This window comes from Lutjanus erythropterus, chromosome 12, assembly GCF_056507025.1.
Source record: "Lutjanus erythropterus isolate fLutEry1 chromosome 12, fLutEry1.hap2, whole genome shotgun sequence".
NCBI classification, from domain to species: domain Eukaryota; kingdom Metazoa; phylum Chordata; class Actinopteri; order Lutjaniformes; family Lutjanidae; genus Lutjanus; species Lutjanus erythropterus.
In genome coordinates this window covers 13,905,001-13,925,723 of record NC_139328.1, presented here as the reverse complement: position 1 = coordinate 13,925,723, position 20,723 = coordinate 13,905,001, and the positions used below count along the sequence as shown (strand labels likewise).

At 39.1% G+C, this 20,723-nt stretch overlaps 2 protein-coding genes across 2 annotated transcripts in view; both read left to right on the top strand.

Annotated features, from left to right (window-relative positions):
* Nucleotides 1-1,523: 1,523 nt before the first annotated feature.
* On the top strand, nucleotides 1,524-14,717 carry prkacbb (protein kinase, cAMP-dependent, catalytic, beta b). The gene is made up of 10 exons (XM_084731512.1): nucleotides 1,524-1,899; nucleotides 7,868-7,929; nucleotides 8,004-8,132; nucleotides 8,373-8,471; nucleotides 8,573-8,655; nucleotides 8,747-8,873; nucleotides 8,966-9,061; nucleotides 11,535-11,657; nucleotides 11,779-11,943; nucleotides 14,266-14,717. Exons 1-10 carry the CDS (start codon nucleotides 1,854-1,856, stop codon nucleotides 14,389-14,391), a joined length of 1,056 nt encoding a protein of 351 aa, XP_084587638.1. The 5' UTR covers nucleotides 1,524-1,853; the 3' UTR covers nucleotides 14,392-14,717.
* A 3,581-nt stretch (nucleotides 14,718-18,298) lies between these two features.
* The window catches only part of exosc4 (exosome component 4), a 2,547-nt gene continuing 122 nt past the window's right edge, over nucleotides 18,299-20,723 (top strand). The window contains exons 1-3 of the mRNA XM_084732213.1: nucleotides 18,299-18,517; nucleotides 20,019-20,225; nucleotides 20,332-20,723. The exon at nucleotides 20,332-20,723 is cut by the window's right edge and continues 122 nt beyond it. Coding sequence (XP_084588339.1) covers nucleotides 18,347-18,517; nucleotides 20,019-20,225; nucleotides 20,332-20,691 — 738 coding nt within the window. The 5' untranslated portion in view covers nucleotides 18,299-18,346 and the 3' untranslated portion in view covers nucleotides 20,692-20,723. The remainder of the gene's footprint in view (nucleotides 18,518-20,018; nucleotides 20,226-20,331) is intronic.

Here is a 20,723-nt window from a genome sequence, read left to right as displayed (position 1 = left end):
TAACCACAAAGTACCAATCAAACAAAGACAGGCGCCTCGCCTAAATTATATTTAGCCTCCAGTAAAGTTAGCAAACGAGTAGTCAAATGTCATCCATCCCATATCTGTGAATGCAATCGTGAACGATGCCTCAAAAACGCGGAAGGAAGGAAGGAAGGAGGCAGAAAGTCAAGTTTGGTATCTTCACTCAGACAGACATACGGCCAATCCACATCGGGGTTGCCAGGTCCGCTGTTATCCCGCCGAATCAGATACTTATGAAATGTTGCCGCGAGTATTTTTGTTTGGGCAGACTATTTTTGTATGCAAATTACATAAATAATATCAATGAATAATCCCTATTTTTTAAAGAAATTATATGTTTATACCCAAACCTTTCAAACAGACTCCAGGCCAGATCAGCACAAACACACATGCACACACCCACACGAATTTACTGGAAGTATATGATGAAAACACAGTGAAGTAAGGTATTGCATTAACTACAGTACATGCATGTTAAGTAAAAACAGTACAGTTATATTGTCCAGGTGATCTTCAGACAGGTGAGACATGCTGGATTATGGAAGTATTCAGATCCTTTACTTAAGTAAAAACACTAATACCACAGTGTAAAAATACTTTACTACAAACTTCAAAACCAGCATTCAAAACCTTACTTGAATAACAGCAGGCAAGTATTATTAGCTGTTATCGGTATGAAAAATAAAAGTTGAGTATTGTGCAGTAAAATGCTCCTTGTCAGTAGCTAGTAACTGTACCTGTCAGGCAAATGTATGTAGTAGTAAGAGTAAAAAAGATGAATAGAACAATAAGCTGGAGATGACAGAAGCTGAATGTGTGGTGCTAGTCTTTTACAAACTTTTAAATAGTGCTGTATTGCACAGAAAAGTGGGCACAACAACTTAAAGTTGGACCTTTATATAAACTCCAAAAAGTAGTACATTTTAAGTCACAAGATGGCAATTTTGAACTTTCAAATGTAATAACACATTTTAATTTATTTAATATTTAACGTTGTTATTTTAGTCTTTCAGAATAACAAATTGTAATATAAAATGTAATTATAAAAGATTTGCATTAATTGAAGTACCTTTTCTTACTTTGGCTCTGAAAGTTCCATTAGGCTATCAAAATTTTCACTTCAGCAAATATAAATAAAAGCCTTTTAGTTAGATTAAACATTTTCAATATAGCCCACCACTGAGAAAAAATCATCAGCTGCCACTGGTTCACAGCTGCATTTTATTTATGATAATATATTTATACAAGGCCGTTTTAGGACCTAGGTGAAAGAACTGTTTTGGGAAAATTGCTTTTAATGCTGACAGACTTAACACTTATGGTATTATTTTGTATATATTACAATATATTTAGCAATGAAAGCAATGCTGTTGGACTTTAAAAAACAGTGTTTGTGGTTTTGTACGGGCATATTTTGAGTTCTGTTTTTAAGTGGCTATTTGGTTGGATTTGTCACACAGACCTGGCAACCCCGATCCAGATCCTCAGCATGCCGTGAATGCAGCAGCAGCTCGGTGTTGAGGGTTGGGGGGGAGCAGAAACAGAAGTGACCGCTAGCTTCATGTCAACCACACACATTATTATACAGACTGTACTGAAGTGAGCCAGCAGGAGCGGAAATCTTTCACAGGAAACAAGAAGAAGAAGGAGGAGAAGAGAAGGGGAGACAGAGGGAGAGAGCGGACTTTATTTCGTTTTCGTTTGAACATATTTGTATCGATTTGAGGTTTATTTATTTTAAGGAGCTCGGTGGTATCAGCTGCAGGAAGGTTAGCTAGTAGCCACCGCCATCTCTTGTGAGTCGGAGCGACCGCCGTGTCTTGCACACCATGGGCAACGCTGCCACCGCCAAGAAGGGCAACGAGCTGGAGAGCGGTGAGTCCCGGCTAATGTTTGGCTTCGGCTGTGTTTTATGGTGTATTTTGGCGTTTGACACTCATAAAAGCTCCTCAATGTTGATAGCTAGTGTGCTATAACCCCTTAAAACTGTCCTAACTGGCAGCTACAGTAAGCAGGGGAGGGCCGTCATCCCATCAGCGCTGCAAACACTCGCCCTTTAGTTCACCATAATGACCATGCAAGGAGCTATTTGTGTGATTTTGCACGTAAAATTAGTAGCTAAGTTAGCTAGCAGCAAGAGACCCCATGGATGTTGTGGTTTTCTTGGCTGCAAGGGAGTGTGGAAGCATTGACAGCCTGTTAACATCCTGTTATATCCTTTAAAAGCGATGCTTATCGATGCACTCCCCTCGTATTGATTAATCTCACACGTTATAAGTCTGTTTGCATGCTGCACAAGAAGGATCAAGCTTGATGACCAGCTAGCCTGCTAACTTTAGCTAGGAGAGGGGGGATTAGCCCTCAGAAGGCCCCACTGCCTCTTGATGGTGGGAGCTGTTCAGGCCTGCACACATATACACACAGTTAACTGTGGCTTGCATAGCAGTGGCTTCCTATCTTAAAGGGATAGTTCACCCCAAAATGAAAATTCAGTCCTTATTTGCTCAACCTTGTGCTGAATGAAGGGCAGGTTTAGTTTTTTTAGTCCACAAAACACTGCTGGATTTTTTTTACAGGAAACCGGTGTCGCAGAATCTTCCAGACAGTGTTAGTAAATGGGGACCAGAATTCAAATGGAAAAAACAGCTGGAAAAAAACAATCATGAAGTCTTCTATAGCCCCAACGTGTTGTTCGAACACCATTACAACACACACATTCAGTTCAGACGGTGTGCATGCATAGTAAATGTGGCACCGAGCTATTGATCCACAGTGAAGATTTAGGCTAAAAACATACGTTAAAAACAACATCTTTCAAGTCAGCTTGACATGTCAGGCCTTTGGGAGACTTGGATTACTCCAGGCAAGTAGTGTGGAGGCATTTTATGTATTTTTTCTGTTGTTTCTCATGTTTGAAAACTGGTCACCGTCTACTTAAATTGTCTGGGAGATTCTGCAACACTGTTTTCCTGTGAAACTCCAGCAGTGTTTTGTGCAACTAAAAAACTAAACCCAGTCTCACCCAGCATGAGGGTGAGTAGATGATGACTGATTTTTCACTTTTGGGCGAACTATCCCTTTAAAACATTTGATAATCATCACCTCTTCTTCTCCTCTGTTTGTGGTGTCATTCTTAACTTAATAACAATCAGGACTGTAATGTTTTAGCTGCAGCCCCAGTTTGCACACACGATCTCAAATTTGCAGCAATAAACCACAAAACCCATGAATAATTGTTGTAAATAGGCAATAAATTCTCCTTGAAGGCAGTGTGGGACTGTTTCTGCCCCAGGCTTCACTTGCCACATTTTTATTCTGGGCTACATAAACAAAGCTTTCCCTCTGTACAGCACTGTGACCAAATATGGTGAAGAAATGACAAATGCCCTCTTTCCATTCATAAAACTGGGAGCTACTACCGTCTTCCCAGCATATGCACACACACGCAGTTGCACGCACACCCTTGAATTGTGTCCCTTATGTTTATTTAGAGCCCCCCTTTTCTAATCTTGCTGTGGTAGAGGTCCATCATGGCTCACTTCTCACACTCAGCTCGTCATTGACTGGAGCAGCTTGTCATCAGACCTTCGTCAGAGGATAAGGGGTATTACAAGCTTTGAAAGGTTTGACGTAACTAGGCCTAGGCCAGTGTTACTTTGCACTCACATACTTTGATGTGTGCAGCTCGTCATCATTGAGCATCCCATGTGATAAATCAGAAATGTTTCCCTATGCCCGGTTGTAAACATTAAAGCTGTAGGTGTTTATTGTTTTTTTTTTGCAGATTTAATTGCATATGACGGCCTAGATTGGGTCACTCCTGCACTGAAATTGTTGACCACTTACGTGGATTTTTAGGTATAATTTTAAAAACATGCAGGGAACCATCTGTGTTCACTTCATTTGTGTAAAGTAGCGTCACTTTATGATGCAGTGAGTACGCTCCTCTGAGATTTATTGACCTGTTGAGAGAGAGCAGGCAGGCCCAGCGAACACTGCCAACCACAGACTCTCAGACAGACAGAGATGATCAGATCAGCAATAGTTCCTATACTGCCAAGCATTTCTTTTGAGTGTAACTATGATCCCTAGATCCTGCGGCGTGGCTAACTGTTAAACCTGTCTAAGCTGACACTGTGCCCTGAGCTGCAGATTTGCCTGGAGTGCAGCCGGCCGCTCTGACGAGACGACCTGGTTACCTACAGCGCTGTATATAAACTAGAGTACCTGTGTTTACTGTATATAGCTGCTGCCATGAGCCGGAACAGTTGGAACGACACCAACGCAGTCACACTTGCACAGGGAGATTAAACAGCTGCCATCATGACACCTATTTTATTTCACTGTGCCCGTGTATTGTGTTTCACCCTGTAGTGTAACAGGGCAGACCGACATAACTGAACTATGTTATGCTTGTCTGGATTTTGGCATCGCTGCCAGGAAGAGCCGGCCAACTGTGCTGGTCTCTAGGTGCAAAATGTTGGAGAGACGTTTGTGCGTGCAAAAAGACCTCATATTATTTAAAAGTTTACAATTACCGTGATTGGATGGGGAATATTTAGTCATTGTGGATGTTAGGTTGTTATAGGGCTGCAACTTATAATTTGTCAGGCCAGTTAATCAACAATTATTGTATAATTGATTAATTGTTTGAGTCATGTTATAAGCCAGATGCTAAACATTTGATGATTACAACATCTGAATGTGAATATTTGCTGCTTTTCTCTGAATTTTACATCATTACCTCTGCTAGTAAAGGTCATTTGTTTGTTTGTCTCTTTGTCAGCAGGATTACAGAAAAAAGAACTGGCTCAGTTTTCATGGCACTTGTTTGCATGGGCCAGTGAAACACCCACTTAAATTTCAGAGTGGATCCAGGTCATAGGCCGACTGCAAACATTTGTTTTCATTGTTGTTAACATTGTGAGATAGGACATTTGGCCCTGGCGGAGGTCTGCACTCCCATTGTGACCTAGTTATATACTGAATATCTTTGTTTGTTCAGACATCATTGTCTCTGGTGGAGGTGGGATATCAGTATTGGAGCTGATATTGACACCAATCTGCGGTCCTATCCTACAGACCCATGTGTTGTTCATAAAAACTGTGTTATCTATTTATTAATACTGTGCAAATTAATAGATTAACATAATACTTCATGTCATCCATACCTTAGTGCTAAATATCTGGGAAAACATTTCCCAAGTGTGTGACTGAAAAATACTGCTGGGCTGAGGAAATGTTCTAGCCACCTGTGTAACAGTAAACAACAAAAAAATGACATAAGCGTTGTAGAACATAAAACAGCAAACTTAAACTTATAAACTTATCCAAATTCAGATATTGGAATTGGATCAGAATTTTAAAAAAAGCAATCTTACTATTTGCTCGCATCTTATAAACTAAACAAATGATAAAATAAATGTTTTATTTAGGGTTGTTCCTATAACTTTAGGTTACCAGTATCAGGAATGACTCTGATTTTGCCTAAAATGCTGGCTCATTTATTGGTAAGTGCGTGAGTCTATGCACTGATTCATTATCATGTAATTCATTAGCTCTGAAACAGGACCTTGCAGCTTTCCAGCGGTGTGCTATACGCCACTTTTTTTTAACCTTATTTACATTTACAATGATAGCGATTATATCACATCATACATGGTTAGTAGTGTACAGCTGTATATTATGTACATTATTTGTAGTGTTCTGGTATCTAATCTGCCTACTATCAGCTGATGCATGACGTTCAGGTATCAGAATCGGTATTGGAAAGGAAAAGATTGTATCAGAACATCTCTGTTAATCAATAATGAAAGTAAATGTTAGTTGCAGTCCTTCACAAGACTCAGAAAAAGCAGCAGTCCTCACAATTGAGAAGCTGAAACGACGAAATGATCTGCTTTTTTGCTTGAAGAATTACTTTCTTTCAATCAGTCAGTTATCAAAATAGCCACAGATTTTTTTTCTGTCAACTACTAATTGTTTTAGTTGTATTTTTCTCAAAGCAGTCATTGTAATTTCAAAGCTGTTATAGGGAGAGAAGTTGTCAGGCTGACATGCAGGAACAAAACACTCATAAGTGTCACAAAAGTCTAAATCTTTGTGTTGTACAATAGGTTTTGAACATTTTGTTCTCCAGTATGGAGTGTTATCTTGTCAATCTGACCTAATATGCACGACTGAATTTCTGCTTCATGGCATCGTGGCACACCTGTTCTTCAGACACCACTCAGACACTCAGTCTCTGTTAAAATTCCTCAGATGAACGTCAACTCTGTTCTCATTCCTGTTGCTTTTACTCACGACATAAGTTTCATGTCTGTTGATGTGTTATACTTGTTGTTATGTACATGAACTCTATATTTCTCTCTGTCTTCTCTTCCGTATCATCACCATCCATGTGGGTGATTGTTCCTGCAAAACCTTGGTGATCAATAGAGACTTTTGGTATGCTCATTCCTCCAAAAGATGACCAGAATGGCTGCAGAACGGCATTGGTCTCATTGTGACGACTTGTTAGATGTGCTTGCTTTTTCTTTTTTGTGTGCTTTGATAATAAGTTTGTGTTTTTGTTATCCACATTCTCTCAATCTGGATTTCCCCATACATTGGTTTGTCTTTGCTTACCATTTTTCTGCTGTGTTTAATAGCCTTTCCCCGAACTGTGTTAAGTGATGCACAAGATGCTCAGAGAGACCACTCCTGTAATTCTAAGTGTTGTTGTGTTCCCCCTCCTGTGAATAATGCTAATAAATAACAGAAACGAATATACTGAGTGTCTTGGCATGCATCACTAGTCCGCCTGTCCTGGATGTTGTTGTCTTGTGTTTGTGTGCTTTGTTCTTAAGAACAAAGTATGTGATGTTTTTAGTATCCTGTTTAATTTATATCCAGATGAGAGCTCACTTTCCTCATGTTCTTCTCCATTGATTTACAGTTTAATTTACATTTCCCACATTTTCTCCTTTACCCTTCTAGTACGATAGCATTTGGTCTTTTTGCCAGTTTAATATAAAATCCAAGTGTGTTTTAAAGCCAATAATCCAGTTAAAGGGATAGTATGGATTATTTGAGATACCTGCAGTAGACGGTGGTCAACATGCCCCCTGTTTGGGGAAGCGGCAGGAGTCCCACTGTAGGAGACTAAGCAATCAACTGCTGTGACAGCAGCAAAACCTTTTTAGCCTCAAAAAAAGGCCCACAAAAATCTATCAGTTAGAAAGTGTACGCAGTATTTAGAATATTTTCTCTGCTTTGCCTTGCTGTCAGACAGCCTTTTTTGATGGTAAATTGCCATTATATATGCCAAATATCTTTCCTTCCAAACCAACCAAACTGCTTTGGCAAAATTGGTAATTTTACCTCACCAAACACAGGAGTTGCTCGTCTTCCACTGCCTTGATCAGTTAGCAAAAACAAAAACAAACTAACAGATCAAGGCAGCCGTAGACCAGCAACTCCCATGTTGTGAGGGGTAAAACGATTTTGCTAAAGGGTCTGGTTTAGTAAGAGAGAGTGATATCTGGCTCATGTAACCAGGGTTTCCTGTCGGAAGTGGCTGTCTGATGGCAAGATAAAGTGGTGAAAGTATAGCGTGCCCTTGAACTGATACAGGTTTTTAAAAATTTCCACTGACCTTTTTTTTAAATGGCTAAAGCAACGCAGTACATTGCCTAGATTTGATGCTGGTACTCCTCCCTTCTTCTCCAAACTGGGGACGTATTTACTGCCACCCGCTGTAGGTAATATATGGACTATCGCTAAATACTTCAAATAATCCGAACTATCCCTTCAATGTTAAGAGCTCCATACTAACTGGGTTTGTTTTTGCTCTCTTTTTTAGTGAAAGAGTTTCTAGCCAAAGCCAAAGAAGATTTCTTACGGAAATGGGAATGCCCACCACAGGTGAGAACGATGAAAACTTAATATTGCTTTCAGCCGCGTCCACAGATTTCGCTAACACTTTGTTATTTCCACAGAGCACAACGTGCCTAGATGACTTTGACAGATTAAAGACGCTGGGTACTGGCTCATTTGGAAGAGTCATGCTGGTGAAACACAAAGGAACAGAGCAATACTTTGCCATGAAAATACTGGACAAGCAGAAGGTCAGTGGAAGCACGTATCAGCCCTCAGAGAACAGCTTCAAATAAATAATACTGTTGATATGTGCCGTAAATGTTGTTCTTATCTCCCTAAAAATGACATTAAAACTTGTTGTTACCAGGGATACAAGTAAAATAAATAAACAAATAGCTAAAAGCTGCTTTTCCTGTGTCTGCTATCCCTGTTGCTAGTGTAAGTGAGATTTACCAGACAAGGTCATCTTATCTCTTTTTATCTGTCAGGTGGTGAAACTCAAGCAAATAGAACACACATTAAATGAGAAGAGGATATTACAGGCTGTGAGCTTCCCATTTCTTGTCAAACTTGAGTATGCATTTAAGGTACAGTGCCCTTTTTTATTATTATTATTTTTTTTATTAAGTATCTTAAATTCCTTAATTCAATTTCGTGCATGGTACAAGAGTCCTTTTACTTTTCATAGGACAACTCCAATTTGTACATGGTGATGGAATATGTTCCAGGAGGAGAGATGTTCTCACATCTAAGACGAATCGGAAGGTTCAGGTAAGTATTATATTATCATTAACTCATTTCTGCTGCGGGTTATAGCAGACTTATTTCAGCACACTTTTTTCTCCCTCCTCTTCCTCTACAGTGAACCACATGCACGGTTTTACGCCGCCCAGATAGTGCTGACATTTGAGTACCTCCATTCATTAGATCTCATATACAGAGATCTGAAACCTGAGAATCTTCTCATTGACCACCACGGCTACATTCAGGTGAGGAACGAATTAATACGTAATGCTGCTCTGACTTATAAGTCCACACTTTGCCCACGTATGTATGGCGTATATGTGCTCCTGAATTCCAGGTGACAGACTTTGGATTTGCCAAGCGGGTAAAAGGCAGGACCTGGACGTTGTGTGGGACACCGGAGTACCTGGCGCCAGAAATCATTCTCAGCAAAGTATGGAGTTCCTGCTTTTTAATGTCTGAACTAGGGCTGCACAGTTAATCACAAGTGCAATATCCAAATCACAGAATCAGAACCAAATCACAATTTTGTGAGTGTGTGAGAAAACCGCATTATAATGAAGTGATGCAGAGGTGACCTGGCCTAAAAATCTTGTTCTTCAGATGAAAGAAAACATTGTTTTACTGGGGCAGATCTCAACAGATATGAAATTGTCATGATTTTTATAGGTTTTTTGTTTCACTAAAACTGAAACTTTCAGTCAAAACAATCCCAATACAACTTTTTTACCATACCGTTCAGGGTCTGAACATAAATTCTGATTGTCCAAGTTTTTCCTGTAGGGCTGACCTGAATGCTTTGTAGCTTCTACTGTTGCCACGGAAATCAACATCCAAATCAGTATTTTTATTTTGTATTTTGATGAGATGAAGAACCTGTTGTGTCCGCTACGCTGAAAAAAAAAAGGCAAATAAAGCTCCTATATGTTTTATAATTTGTCTCAGAACCTGAATGCACATAACAGTATCTGCAAAAATATCTGGAAAAGCCGCCTCATCTTTCCTTGAGCACGAGGTTATGACGAACACAAACTTGATCCTCCCTATGATCTTCCAACTGATCAACACTTTTTTACTTGTCATAGTAACAGTAATAGCAATGACCCTGTGCCCTGACCCAAAGCTTTGAATATTTGTGGCGCCAAAGCTTTGAAGCTTAATAAGTGATATTAGGGACAGTCCTAGTTTCCTTTCACTGGACACACTTTTCTTTTAGCTTTGCTCTTCATAACTGTGCTGGAAATGTCAACGTTGCTAAACATGGTCCATGTTTCAGGTTCAGTTATGTCCCAAAAATGCAAAGTTTTAAAGCTGAGAAGTGTCAAGTGTCCTTTAAAGGTCAGGCTTTCTTCTTCCGTCTCTTCAACTGAAAAATCATACATAACAAAATCCACTCTATGAGATGAGGAGATACCATTTTTTGCACTGTCAGTTTCCTCAGTGGAGCATAAATGTAATACAGGAAAATGACACATTGCATTTTTTAGTAATCTCACTTTTTTATCAGCTGGCTGGAAAAACTCACAGTGCAGTATGGCAACAGCTCTCTCTCTCTACTGGCATTTAAAACCTACAACTGTATTAATATGAAAATATAGAAAACCTTTATCCAAAGTAGATGAGTCAGGTTGAGGAAAAGTGAAAATTACAAAACAGTGAATTAAAACAAAACAATATATCATAAATGTATTATGTCTCGGACTACTTAAGAGTCATTCTTTTCTTTTCTTTTTTCATAATGTACATCACAGAGAAATGAATTGTGATTAGGATTTTAATACAAAGAGTAGAAACAAAGACAGCTTCATTAAGTCCAGTTCAGATGGAAGAAGAAGTCTTAGGGTGCTTTCACACCTAAACCATTTGGTTTGATTACAACAGACCCTGGTGTATTTGCCAGTATTGCGCAGTTCATTTGAGCTGGTGTGGGCCAAACAACAGGACAGAGACTTCTTCTCTTGCGCTTCATTTGTGGTATGAAAGGAAACAACCCAACCACATGATTTTATGACAGCAGATATGTAATTTTAGCATCATTTCAGAAGCTAAACTAGTAATAAATTGATCTGAACCTGAAATATGTTCACTCTCTATACATATGCCATCTCATGATTCGACTCAGTGTGATTATAAATTGATGCAATTTGATAAAAAATACATGGATACACAACTTAAATGCTCTCACTGCATGGTTACTTGTTAGTTTTGAAACAGTGTATTTGAAGTGATGTATATTTAGTTAAGTTAGACACAACTAGCATACAGTGTAGCTTTTGTCCAGATCCCTTATCGCTTCAACTTCACAGAAGCTAAGATGCTTCCATACGCTAGCTATTTAAGTCAGTCGATTGCGTTCAGATTGTATCCTTCTGTAGTTGCTCACACTCAGCCATCCTCACCAAAAACTCAAGAAGTAACCTATGTCTGTTCTGTCACCATCCCAGTGGTTCAGCTGTAACGAATGCACAGACTGGCTGTACAAAATTTGTTCCAGGTGATCATAATTGCAAGAAGTGGATGCTAAATTTCTGATTATTAACTTTTCTGCATCCATTTATAATCTTAGAACACAAGTGTTTTCCCTGATTAACAAGTCAAAAGCTGTTTGGGCCTTGTATCCTAGTTTGTGTGTTTTGTTGGTAATTAAGTCGATTGGTCAGTGTGTGACAGTGATCCTACAGTAATAATCCCTGTCATCACTGTACAAGATGCCTCCTTTTAGTCCTGTCTCTACCGGTTAGTCATTATTCATAATATGCGGGGAATTGCTAAGTAATGGTTTTAATTAGTTATGTCTTTGTGAGGTTTTGGACAGCAAAGTACACACATATATATATATGTACATCAGAGCTGTGTCATGTTTCTGTTTTGTCAGTTATTGCAGCATCTGTGTTGGATATTTTCAGGGCTATAACAAAGCTGTGGACTGGTGGGCTCTCGGTGTCCTCATCTACGAAATGGCAGCTGGCTACCCTCCATTCTTCGCAGATCAGCCTATTCAGATCTACGAGAAGATCGTGTCTGGGAAGGTAAGCGGGTGTTAGAATGAGCTTCCTACCTGTAGTCTGAGAGAAATTAGGTATATATGTGCACGTACAAAACCCATGTTTCAACTGGTAATAAAGAAAAACATATGTACATACTTCCTAGGTGAGATTCCCCTCCCACTTCAGCTCGGACTTGAAGGATCTGTTGAGAAACCTGCTGCAGGTGGATTTGACGAAACGTTACGGAAACCTGAAGAACGGAGTCAACGACATCAAGGGACACAAATGGTTTGCAACAACAGACTGGATCGCAATCTACGAGAGAAAGGCAAGACACCAGTACACATTTTGTAGTGACACTAAACACTGTTAGTGTTCTCCCTTTAAAAAAAAACAAGTTAATTAGATATTGATTTGTTAATATTGATTTTTTTGCTAGTTGTAAAGTCTCCATTTATGATGCTCAAACTGTATTATTTTATACTGTTTTGTCTCTAGATATTTATCTGATGTCTCCTCATCATTTTGTGGTTTATGGTCTCTTGACAAAGATCATTGTTTGCAGCTGGATTTTATGGTTTAATGTTAACAGTGATTTCATAACTGGCTAGTCAGTTTTTTTTCCACTTGGAAATCACCCAGCTCCACTGCTGGCTGTGAGCTATCAGTGTGTCACATGCCATTTACAGGATGACAATGATAATGGAGTTCTTTGATTAATCAAAGTAGATATTTAGCTTGGGCTTGAATCCCATTGACCCTTTTATTCTGTTTAGCTTTATTATATAGTCAGACTATGTTTTTTCAAGTTTAGACTGGTTCTTTCTCATCAAATGCACCTTCAAATCTTACCTCTCCTGCAGTGGTTTGTTTGTTTGCTATTTATGTGCTTCCCAATACTTTATAGAAAAAATGTGTTGCCTTGGGTTGAAACGATACAAAAAGGCAGAGTTATTTAGCTGGATTTGATGAAGAAATCAGGAAGCCTGCTCAGTGAAACAAAAGTTGATTCGGCTCTTTGAACACTGCCACGCAATAATGTTAGATTTTAGGGGGTTTTCTGCAGTAGGCTATATTAGACCCATTTTCAGTCCTTTCCGTTTCCCTTTTTAAAAAGTAGCTTTTGATTTTGCATAAGACACGAAAGATGATGACAAAAAGTCTTTCTTGCCTTTACAACCATAATTTTTATTATAGGTAATTGCTGTAAGATATTAGATAATAATAAAAAATATGACGTCCTGCTTTGTTTGTTTGACCAATGGTTCAAAGCTCATACTTAGATTTACAATTCAATATTGTATAAGATGTAGACTATATAAAATGGCAGAGGCTGCTGTGCAGAGTGTCAACCTGCTCATCAGGAGCGATACAGCGCTTTATATACAAAGCACCATGGTGATTCTGTGCTCACCCATTCATACACACTTAATTTTATTTACTCGGCTGCAAAGTTGGCAAAAAAATAATGGTCATGCTGGGCATCTCAACATTAAATGACATATTCAGAGTTAATGATGGCACACTTGGTGTTAGTCCTGAACTTTGCATATCTTTCTGTATATTTCCACCTTCATTGTCTTTTCTCTGACAGCCCAACACACTACATGTTTAGTAAATACACAATTGAAGGAGGTGGACTGACAACTTTTTACAAATGGTGCACCAAAGACTCATGTTTGTGTCATGTCAAGCTTTAGTCTCAAGTAATATGAATGTTACTCTGCACTGGGTGCTGCCCTGAAAACACGGTAACTGTCATACACACAGAATGGAAAATGACAATAGAATTCTCAGTAAATGGTATATAGCAGAATTTCATTGAAAGTGCAAAACGTGTTATTAAATAGCTGATAATTATCTATTTGTGATGGTTAATTTCAGTATTTAAAGTGTGAAAAATCATCGCCAACAAAGGTGGTCCTTGAAGTAAAGATTAGAGCCGTATGAAAAAAACGGTGTGTGCGTTAGATGAGCCAGTGTGTACAAAGTTTTGTTAGACTATGTCCAAAGGCACAAGTGTTTCTCACTCTTTCAAAATGGCAAAGCTTGAAGGTGCAATGAAAACCCTGCTGTCAAAGACAGGGGGAAGATGTGATAATTGTTAAAATGGGGATTAAAGCGCACACTGTTCCTCCACAAAGAAATTCAAGGTGTTGCACGTTTATACACACAACAAAGCGATGTGACACAGTGACACAGCGAGTGAAAAGAAAAGCCTGAGGGAGAAAAGTTTAAATCCTGCATTCTGTGCTACCTGGCATGTTGCAGCATGAAGTGGGGCCTGATTGTCAGTTTTTACAAAAATTGTTGGACCCAGCTCCCCAATCCCAATGTGTGGAGGGAGAGGGTTTCAGACACTGACCGTCTGACAAGCACTAACTTTAAAGGACCCCCTTAAGCTGTCAGAATTTAGTGTATTTTAGCATCAGTCGTTCTTGCCAGTTTCTCTAGACGCTTTCTGACAGTTTATGGTACTTTGCTGAGAGATATTTGAAGTTTCTTGAAATTTTTTGACAATTTCTCTTGAGTCCATCCTCAGAGAAATAATTGCCTCTCCTTTCTCTGTCATGGGTGTTCTTGTGATTGGCAGTGCAGACGTAAATAGAAGTCCCGTCTGTTAAAATATGTATTGCTCCTGTTCTTGCAGGTGGAAGCCCCGTTCATACCAAAGTGCAGAGGTCCAGGGGACACCAGCAACTTCGACGACTACGAGGAGGAGGAGATCCGCGTTTCTTTAACGGAAAAATGCGCGAAGGAGTTTGCAGAGTTTTAGGATGCGAGAACATGGATATATCAGGGAAATAAAGGGGATCTTTGCACTCTTCTAAAGACTTGGGATGGAGCAGAGACCATCGTTTTTTTTCAGATCTACTACATAGTCCCTTCATTCCATAAGGCTGAATGAGGTCGCCATGATCCTTGCGTGCCGATAACCTCTCACTGTCACGTACACCTGCGTATTAAAGCAGACACACCACCTTTTTTCTTTATCTTTTTTTTGTACCTACCCACCGTTTTTTTTTTACTTTGAAGCAGTTAGTCTTGGATGTTGTTATCCCCTTTTAAAAATGTGATATTTTTTAAATTTATGAGGAAAAACTGAGACAATGGCCAATAGCAGTCCACACGTAACTGACTTATTTATAGCAGTTTGACACACAGTTAATGTGGGTTGTAGACTATTCCCTCTAACGGTCAGCGGTGTATATTTAACGGTCTGTTACAAGTCCACGTCACGTTCACCGTATTCACACGGTGGCTGTTTCCCTCTGATGTCACGCTCAGGAGGGGAACCTCAAATGTTGTACTGCTGCGTTACAGGTTGCAAGTTGTTTAAATGTACAAAATCTGACAAATCTTTATCATGTTGCAGCTTCTTGGTTGATCAGCAACCGAAAAAACAATGTATAGTGAAAATCTGGAGGGAGAGCAGGTCATGCTTAAAGCTAGTATAGCATATTTGATAACCCATTAGCTAACGTTAGCATTAACCACCTCTTGTTAGGGTTACATGATATAATAGGAAAGGCAGAACTCACTTCTGAAATATCAACAGAAGATTTCATTTACATCTCCCGAGTGTATCGTCAAACACTGTCACATACTGTTAGCTAGGAAGTGGTTGAATTCAAATTTTAGCTGTTGTCTCACGGTAGCTTATGGATTACCAAACATGTTTTTATAGTTTCATATATGGCCTGATAAGTGCTTCTGTGCAAACACATGAATATTGACCCTCAAAAAGTACCAAATTTTGAGAAATTCCAATACCCAAAATATCGGTATACCGTGCAACACTAGAATCTGACAAATCATTATCATTTCAACTGAAATGACAATGGATAGTGAAAATCTGGAGGGACATCAGGCCACATTTCAACATATTTGTTAACCCATTAGCTACTGTTATACAACTGCTAACGTTAGCATTCAGCCACCTCCTAGCTAACAGTACCGCTTAGTAGTGTTAGATGATACAATAGGAATGGCGTTATTTAATTTTTCCATTGATATTTCGGAATTATTTTATGACTTTTCTGTTAGTAATATTAGCTAGGAGGTGACTGAATGCTAATGTTAGCTCATTGTAGCTAATGAGTTATCAAATATGTTGTTTATGCTTGAAATATGGTCCAGCGTCCCTCCAGATTTTCACTACCCATCGTCTTTTCAGCTGCTAGCTGTATCCATCTCTGATAGTGTTGCGTGATATTCCGAAATTTAGGTTTTTTTTTTTCAGTACTTTTTAAAATTTTAATACAGTTCAGTGTTATAATTTCTCAAAGTTTGGTACTAGTTGTGGGTCAGTCCAGCTTCTGACAGAAGTGTGCACTCAAGAGACTTCTTTATGTTAATTCCCTGTTCTCTTCTTCTCTCTGTGCATTCATGAAGTAAAGTTACATCTGATCAGAGCAGAATTCGATGTGACTGGTTTTCATGGAGTCATGGTTTGTAGCTTTATAACCATTCAAAGAGTGATTATGTGGGCTTTGTGCAGGGCCCATCTACTGCACAAATATGTGAATAATAAATATGACCATAGATTAGTAATTTGCCTTGATATGTATGAAATAGTTCATATTTCATTATATATGTATTTTTTACACTCTGGAGGTCTCTTTGTCCCCTATGGACATTCTGTTTCTCATCTGATATTGAGAATCAGCCCAGTATTGATTTAATCTTAAGTACCATTTTGGTATCAAGTATCATGTTTCTTAACTTATTATTGGTATCAAAGTCTAAATTTTGGTATCATGACAACACTATCAGATTCCGACGACTTGCTACCTGGAACACAGCAGTACGACATTTCAGCTTCCCGTCCTCTGTGAGACGTCGGAGGAAAAAGGCCGCCGTGTGACTATGGCGAATTGGCTATTGTGGAATTCTGGCCAGCTTTCAGAGGTAGCATTCGTCCTATGTGCATATCTGTCAGTTTTGTAAGACATTTGAACACGTTGAGTGTTAAAAGCACGACCAAATAGAAGACACTGGGTGACACAAGAAGAGAGGGTCCTTTTCCTTTCTTTGCTTTTTGCCTAGAGAGCCGAATCCTCAGACCCCACAGACAGAAGCGTCCACTCACGGCCTTTTTGGTTTTCTGACGCAGGCACAGCAAGCCATCACAGAAAAAAATGCAAATTGAGTCGATCATTTGATCCCTTGGGATCTGTTAGTTACATGTAAAAATTTGTCATTTGGTAACTACTTTTTGTCACTGTGTCTAACATTATTGTCATATTGTCCCTAGATTTCAGGTCTGCTTATAAAGACCCTTTCTTATGAGTCTGTGGAACAATGTGACTTCAGTAAATGGAAAAGAGTGAGTTGAAATCCTTTTTAGGATTGTTATTGAGTGTAATGTAAAGTCGAGAAGGTCAGTGTGAATAGTGTTGCGGCTTTGTGCCTCAACATTGTTAGTGAAACCTTAAAAAAAAGTACAGAATTTGTAATGTATTAAATCAAAGATGTTTTGAAATCTTCAAGAAACAGGACAGCAAAACTGCATATTTACCATTTTCTCCCTATTACCAACTCTGGACTGGTTTGTTTCATTCTTGTCAAAGAATGTAGATTTGCAACTTATAGATATGCATATTTGAAGGCTTGATTTCAAGGTACAGTTTTCCTCACAACACACTGGCTAAAATAAAGACTGCTCCTTTGTATCACATGTAACCCTGTTATTGTTAAACTCATTACATCATACGTATATACATTGTTTCATATATGTTTTTATTTATACACATTAGAGATGCTAATAAATTTTATTTTTAAAAGTGTTGAAGTTGTGTAACTCTCCCTGCATTCTGAGACTGATTATTGTGCAATTCTGTTAAATTCAGATTATATCCAATATTTATTGTTTACAATAATATTTTATTTTGTAACCCTAACCCAATATTTACTGTGTATCCCTAAAAGACAGAGGGTCAGATTTCTGTGTTGCAGGTTAGTGGATCCTTATATCCACTAACCAGAAAAACTCAGAAAAACAAGCATATACATTTATTACATAGGACTCAGCAAATGAGGACAAATTCAGAGTTTTCACTGCAAATATAGTCACAGTACATAGTTCTGTGTTTTGCACCAAAACATGAAGAGTTAAAATCCTGACAATGTGGACACTGTTATTGTTATTAAATGGGTATTTTTTTTAAGTCACATTTTATATACATATCATTTATTAACAAAAACAGTGTGCACCAGAAAGTAGGGTACTGCAGTAATTTTTAGAATGAATTTAGTCGCCATTTTTATGAGGAAAAAGAAGAAATGCACCCTCATACATGTAGCATGAAACTCAGAATTATAAATTTGAAGCATCAAAAATGTAAGTGAAAATAATCATAAATAATGAAAAAAATTAATATACAAAAGGTTAATTAACTGTGAGAAAAGTAAAAGAAAAGGTCCAACATTATTCAATAAAAAGGAACAAATATAATTTTAATTATACATAGAGTTTAAGCATTGTATATTTTATTCATTTTTATTTAAAACTGAGTTAAGAATTGATTTCAACCAATGAGGAAGGATTATCCATAATCCTTTTTCCCAAATTGTATGTATAGAAACAAGTTATATCGACTATACATACCTGGCAAGTTTGGGTAGTCTGGCTTACCGTAGTCATTCGAGCGAATGGGTGTGTGGGAAATGTAGTACAGCGAGAGACACGTGGGTCGTTGCGTTGCTGTTCATGTGAAGTTTGCGGAAACATGGCGGGTCTGGAGCTGCTGTCTGATCAGGGGTACCGTCTAGATGGAAGAAAAGCCACCGAGCTGCGGAAGGTTCAGGCCCGGATGGGAGTGTTCGCTCAGGCCGACGGGTCCGCGTATCTAGAGCAGGGAAACACCAAGGCTCTGGCGGTGGTCTACGGCCCACATGAAGTGAGTAGCGTGGATGGAGGGAGTAGCGGGTCAGCCAGCAGTAAGGCTGCTGATAGCTCCAGAGGAAATGTCATTCTAAACAATCCCAGGTTGTTTCGGTTGTCTTTGACTGTCCAGTGCACGTTTTAAACACGAAAGTCGTTTCCCACAATGCTGAAGGAGAGAACAAAGTTTAATCTGGATGGAAACAACATTAGTGTTATTGTTTTAGTCAGTGACACAATACTGGAGTAAAGTTTCAAAATTCTTCAAAAATACAAGATCATTGAAGTATTTATTAACTCTGTAATACCCACCATAAATTACCCAAATTAATGAACAGATTATTCTTGCCTTATATTTGTAGAATCAACAGCCAAATATATAGTAATGTATAATAATTATATTCAAGACTGGACTACAAATAAACAAATACCACAATGTTAATAGTATTTTTTTTATAATAGTATACACCACTTGGCCACTTTATTAGATGCATGTATACACGAGGTGTCCAAACTTAAAGGGATAGTTCACCCAAAAATGGAAATTCAGTCATTATCTTCTCACCCTCATGCCGATCGATGCTAATCACAGGAAAACAGTGATGCAGAATCTCCATAATAATTGACGAGAATGGTGACTAGTTTTCAAATGTAAAAATACAACTAAAAGCCTCCTAAAGCCTTGACATGTCAGATTGACTTGAAAGAAACCACATTTTTTAGCCTGAATCTTCACAGTAGCTTGGAGCCATGTTTGTGTGCACACCGTCTGAACTGGGTGTGTGTGGTGAGACGGTGTGTGTGTGCAAGTGAATCGCATTTTTGGGGCTTTAGGAGATTTGGATTATGCCAGATGACAGCAGTATAGAGGCATGTTGGTCACTAAGGATCCAATGATCAGAAAAATCCAATGCTCATGCTCAGATTATGAAAAATAATAAATGACTAGGGTCCCACATATCTAAGGAGCATTTTACATCACCAAAATTCAAAACAACTTGAAGTGATTTATAACGCAGTTCTTTTTAATTTTTAATTCTCTTTCATTAGAAACATCTGTCAGGCCAAATTGAACTTTATGGGGGGCGAACTAAGCCCTGATCTGTACAATCAAATGCAACAGCTTAACAGCTCTGCCAAATATTGTGACTTTATGAAGATTATAATGGAGACTTTTTCAAACTTAATTTCACAATACGTTTATTACTGGGGTTGTAGTTAGTGATGGACTGGATTACATTATGTCGAAATGTGATTGTAATATTTTACTCCCCCTCATTCACAAATTTGGTTAGAAAAATGTCAACATAATGCAGTCCAATGAACAGAAACCTGCAACAGGCAGTATGGAAGTAATGCTCATATATTGTACAGTAAGTTGATAATGTAATTATTATGACAGGCCTACAGGCAAAATCTAATTTTCTCAGTAATTTTATTAAGGAACAGCAAATAAAATCTTACTGATTCGTTGACTGGGGAAGGTCTTCAAAGATGATGTGTTTGTCACCCCTCAGATGCGAGGTTCCCGCAGCCGGACTCGTCACGATCGAGCTGTAATAAACTGTCAGTACAGCATGGCCACGTTCAGCACAGCGGAGAGGAAGAGGAGACCACACGGCGACCGCAAGTCCACTGAAATGAGCCTCCATCTAAAGCAGACGTTCGAAGCCGCTGTGATGACCCAGCTGTACCCTCGCTCTCAAATAGACATCTACGTCAAGGTTAGTGTGGAACAGTGAGGGCTGAAATTGTTGTGTAGGGTGGTCATAGTGTAGGAGTTGATCTCCAGTTTGGGGGAAGATAACTGAAAACTTTGTTTCCACACAGATTCTGCAGTCAGATGGAGGGAACTACAGCGTGTGTGTGAACGCCGCCACTCTGGCAGTGATTGACGCCGGCATCCCCATGCGGGACTACGTGTGTGCCTGCACGGTGGGGTTTGTGGATGAGACGCCGCTCGCTGACCTTTGCTACGCAGAGGAAAGTGGAGGAGTGAGCTCTCTGGCCTTAGCGCTGCTGCCCCGGGGCGGACAGATTGCTCTGCTGCAGATGGACGCCAGACTACATCAGGATCACCTAGAGGCTCTGATCGAAGCCGCCATGACAGCTTGTAAAGGTGTGAGCAAAGTGCTGGATGAGGTGGTGCGACAACATCTGCAAGAAGTTTCTGTGTCTTCTGGAGACTGAAGTATGGAGGAGGGGTGAACCTCCAGACCGGA

What these genes read in the sequence shown, in the direction of transcription:
- prkacbb (XM_084731512.1), top strand. Translation starts at nt 1,854, where the DNA reads ATGGGCAACGCTGCCACCGCCAAGAAGGGCAACGAGCTGGAGAGCG. An exon ending in GGGCAACGAGCTGGAGAGCG is followed by an intron (nt 1,900 to 7,867) that starts GTGAGTCCCGGC and finishes TCTCTTTTTTAG; the next exon opens with TGAAAGAGTTTCTAGCCAAA. An exon ending in ACCACCACGGCTACATTCAG is followed by an intron (nt 8,874 to 8,965) that starts GTGAGGAACGAA and finishes CCTGAATTCCAG; the next exon opens with GTGACAGACTTTGGATTTGC.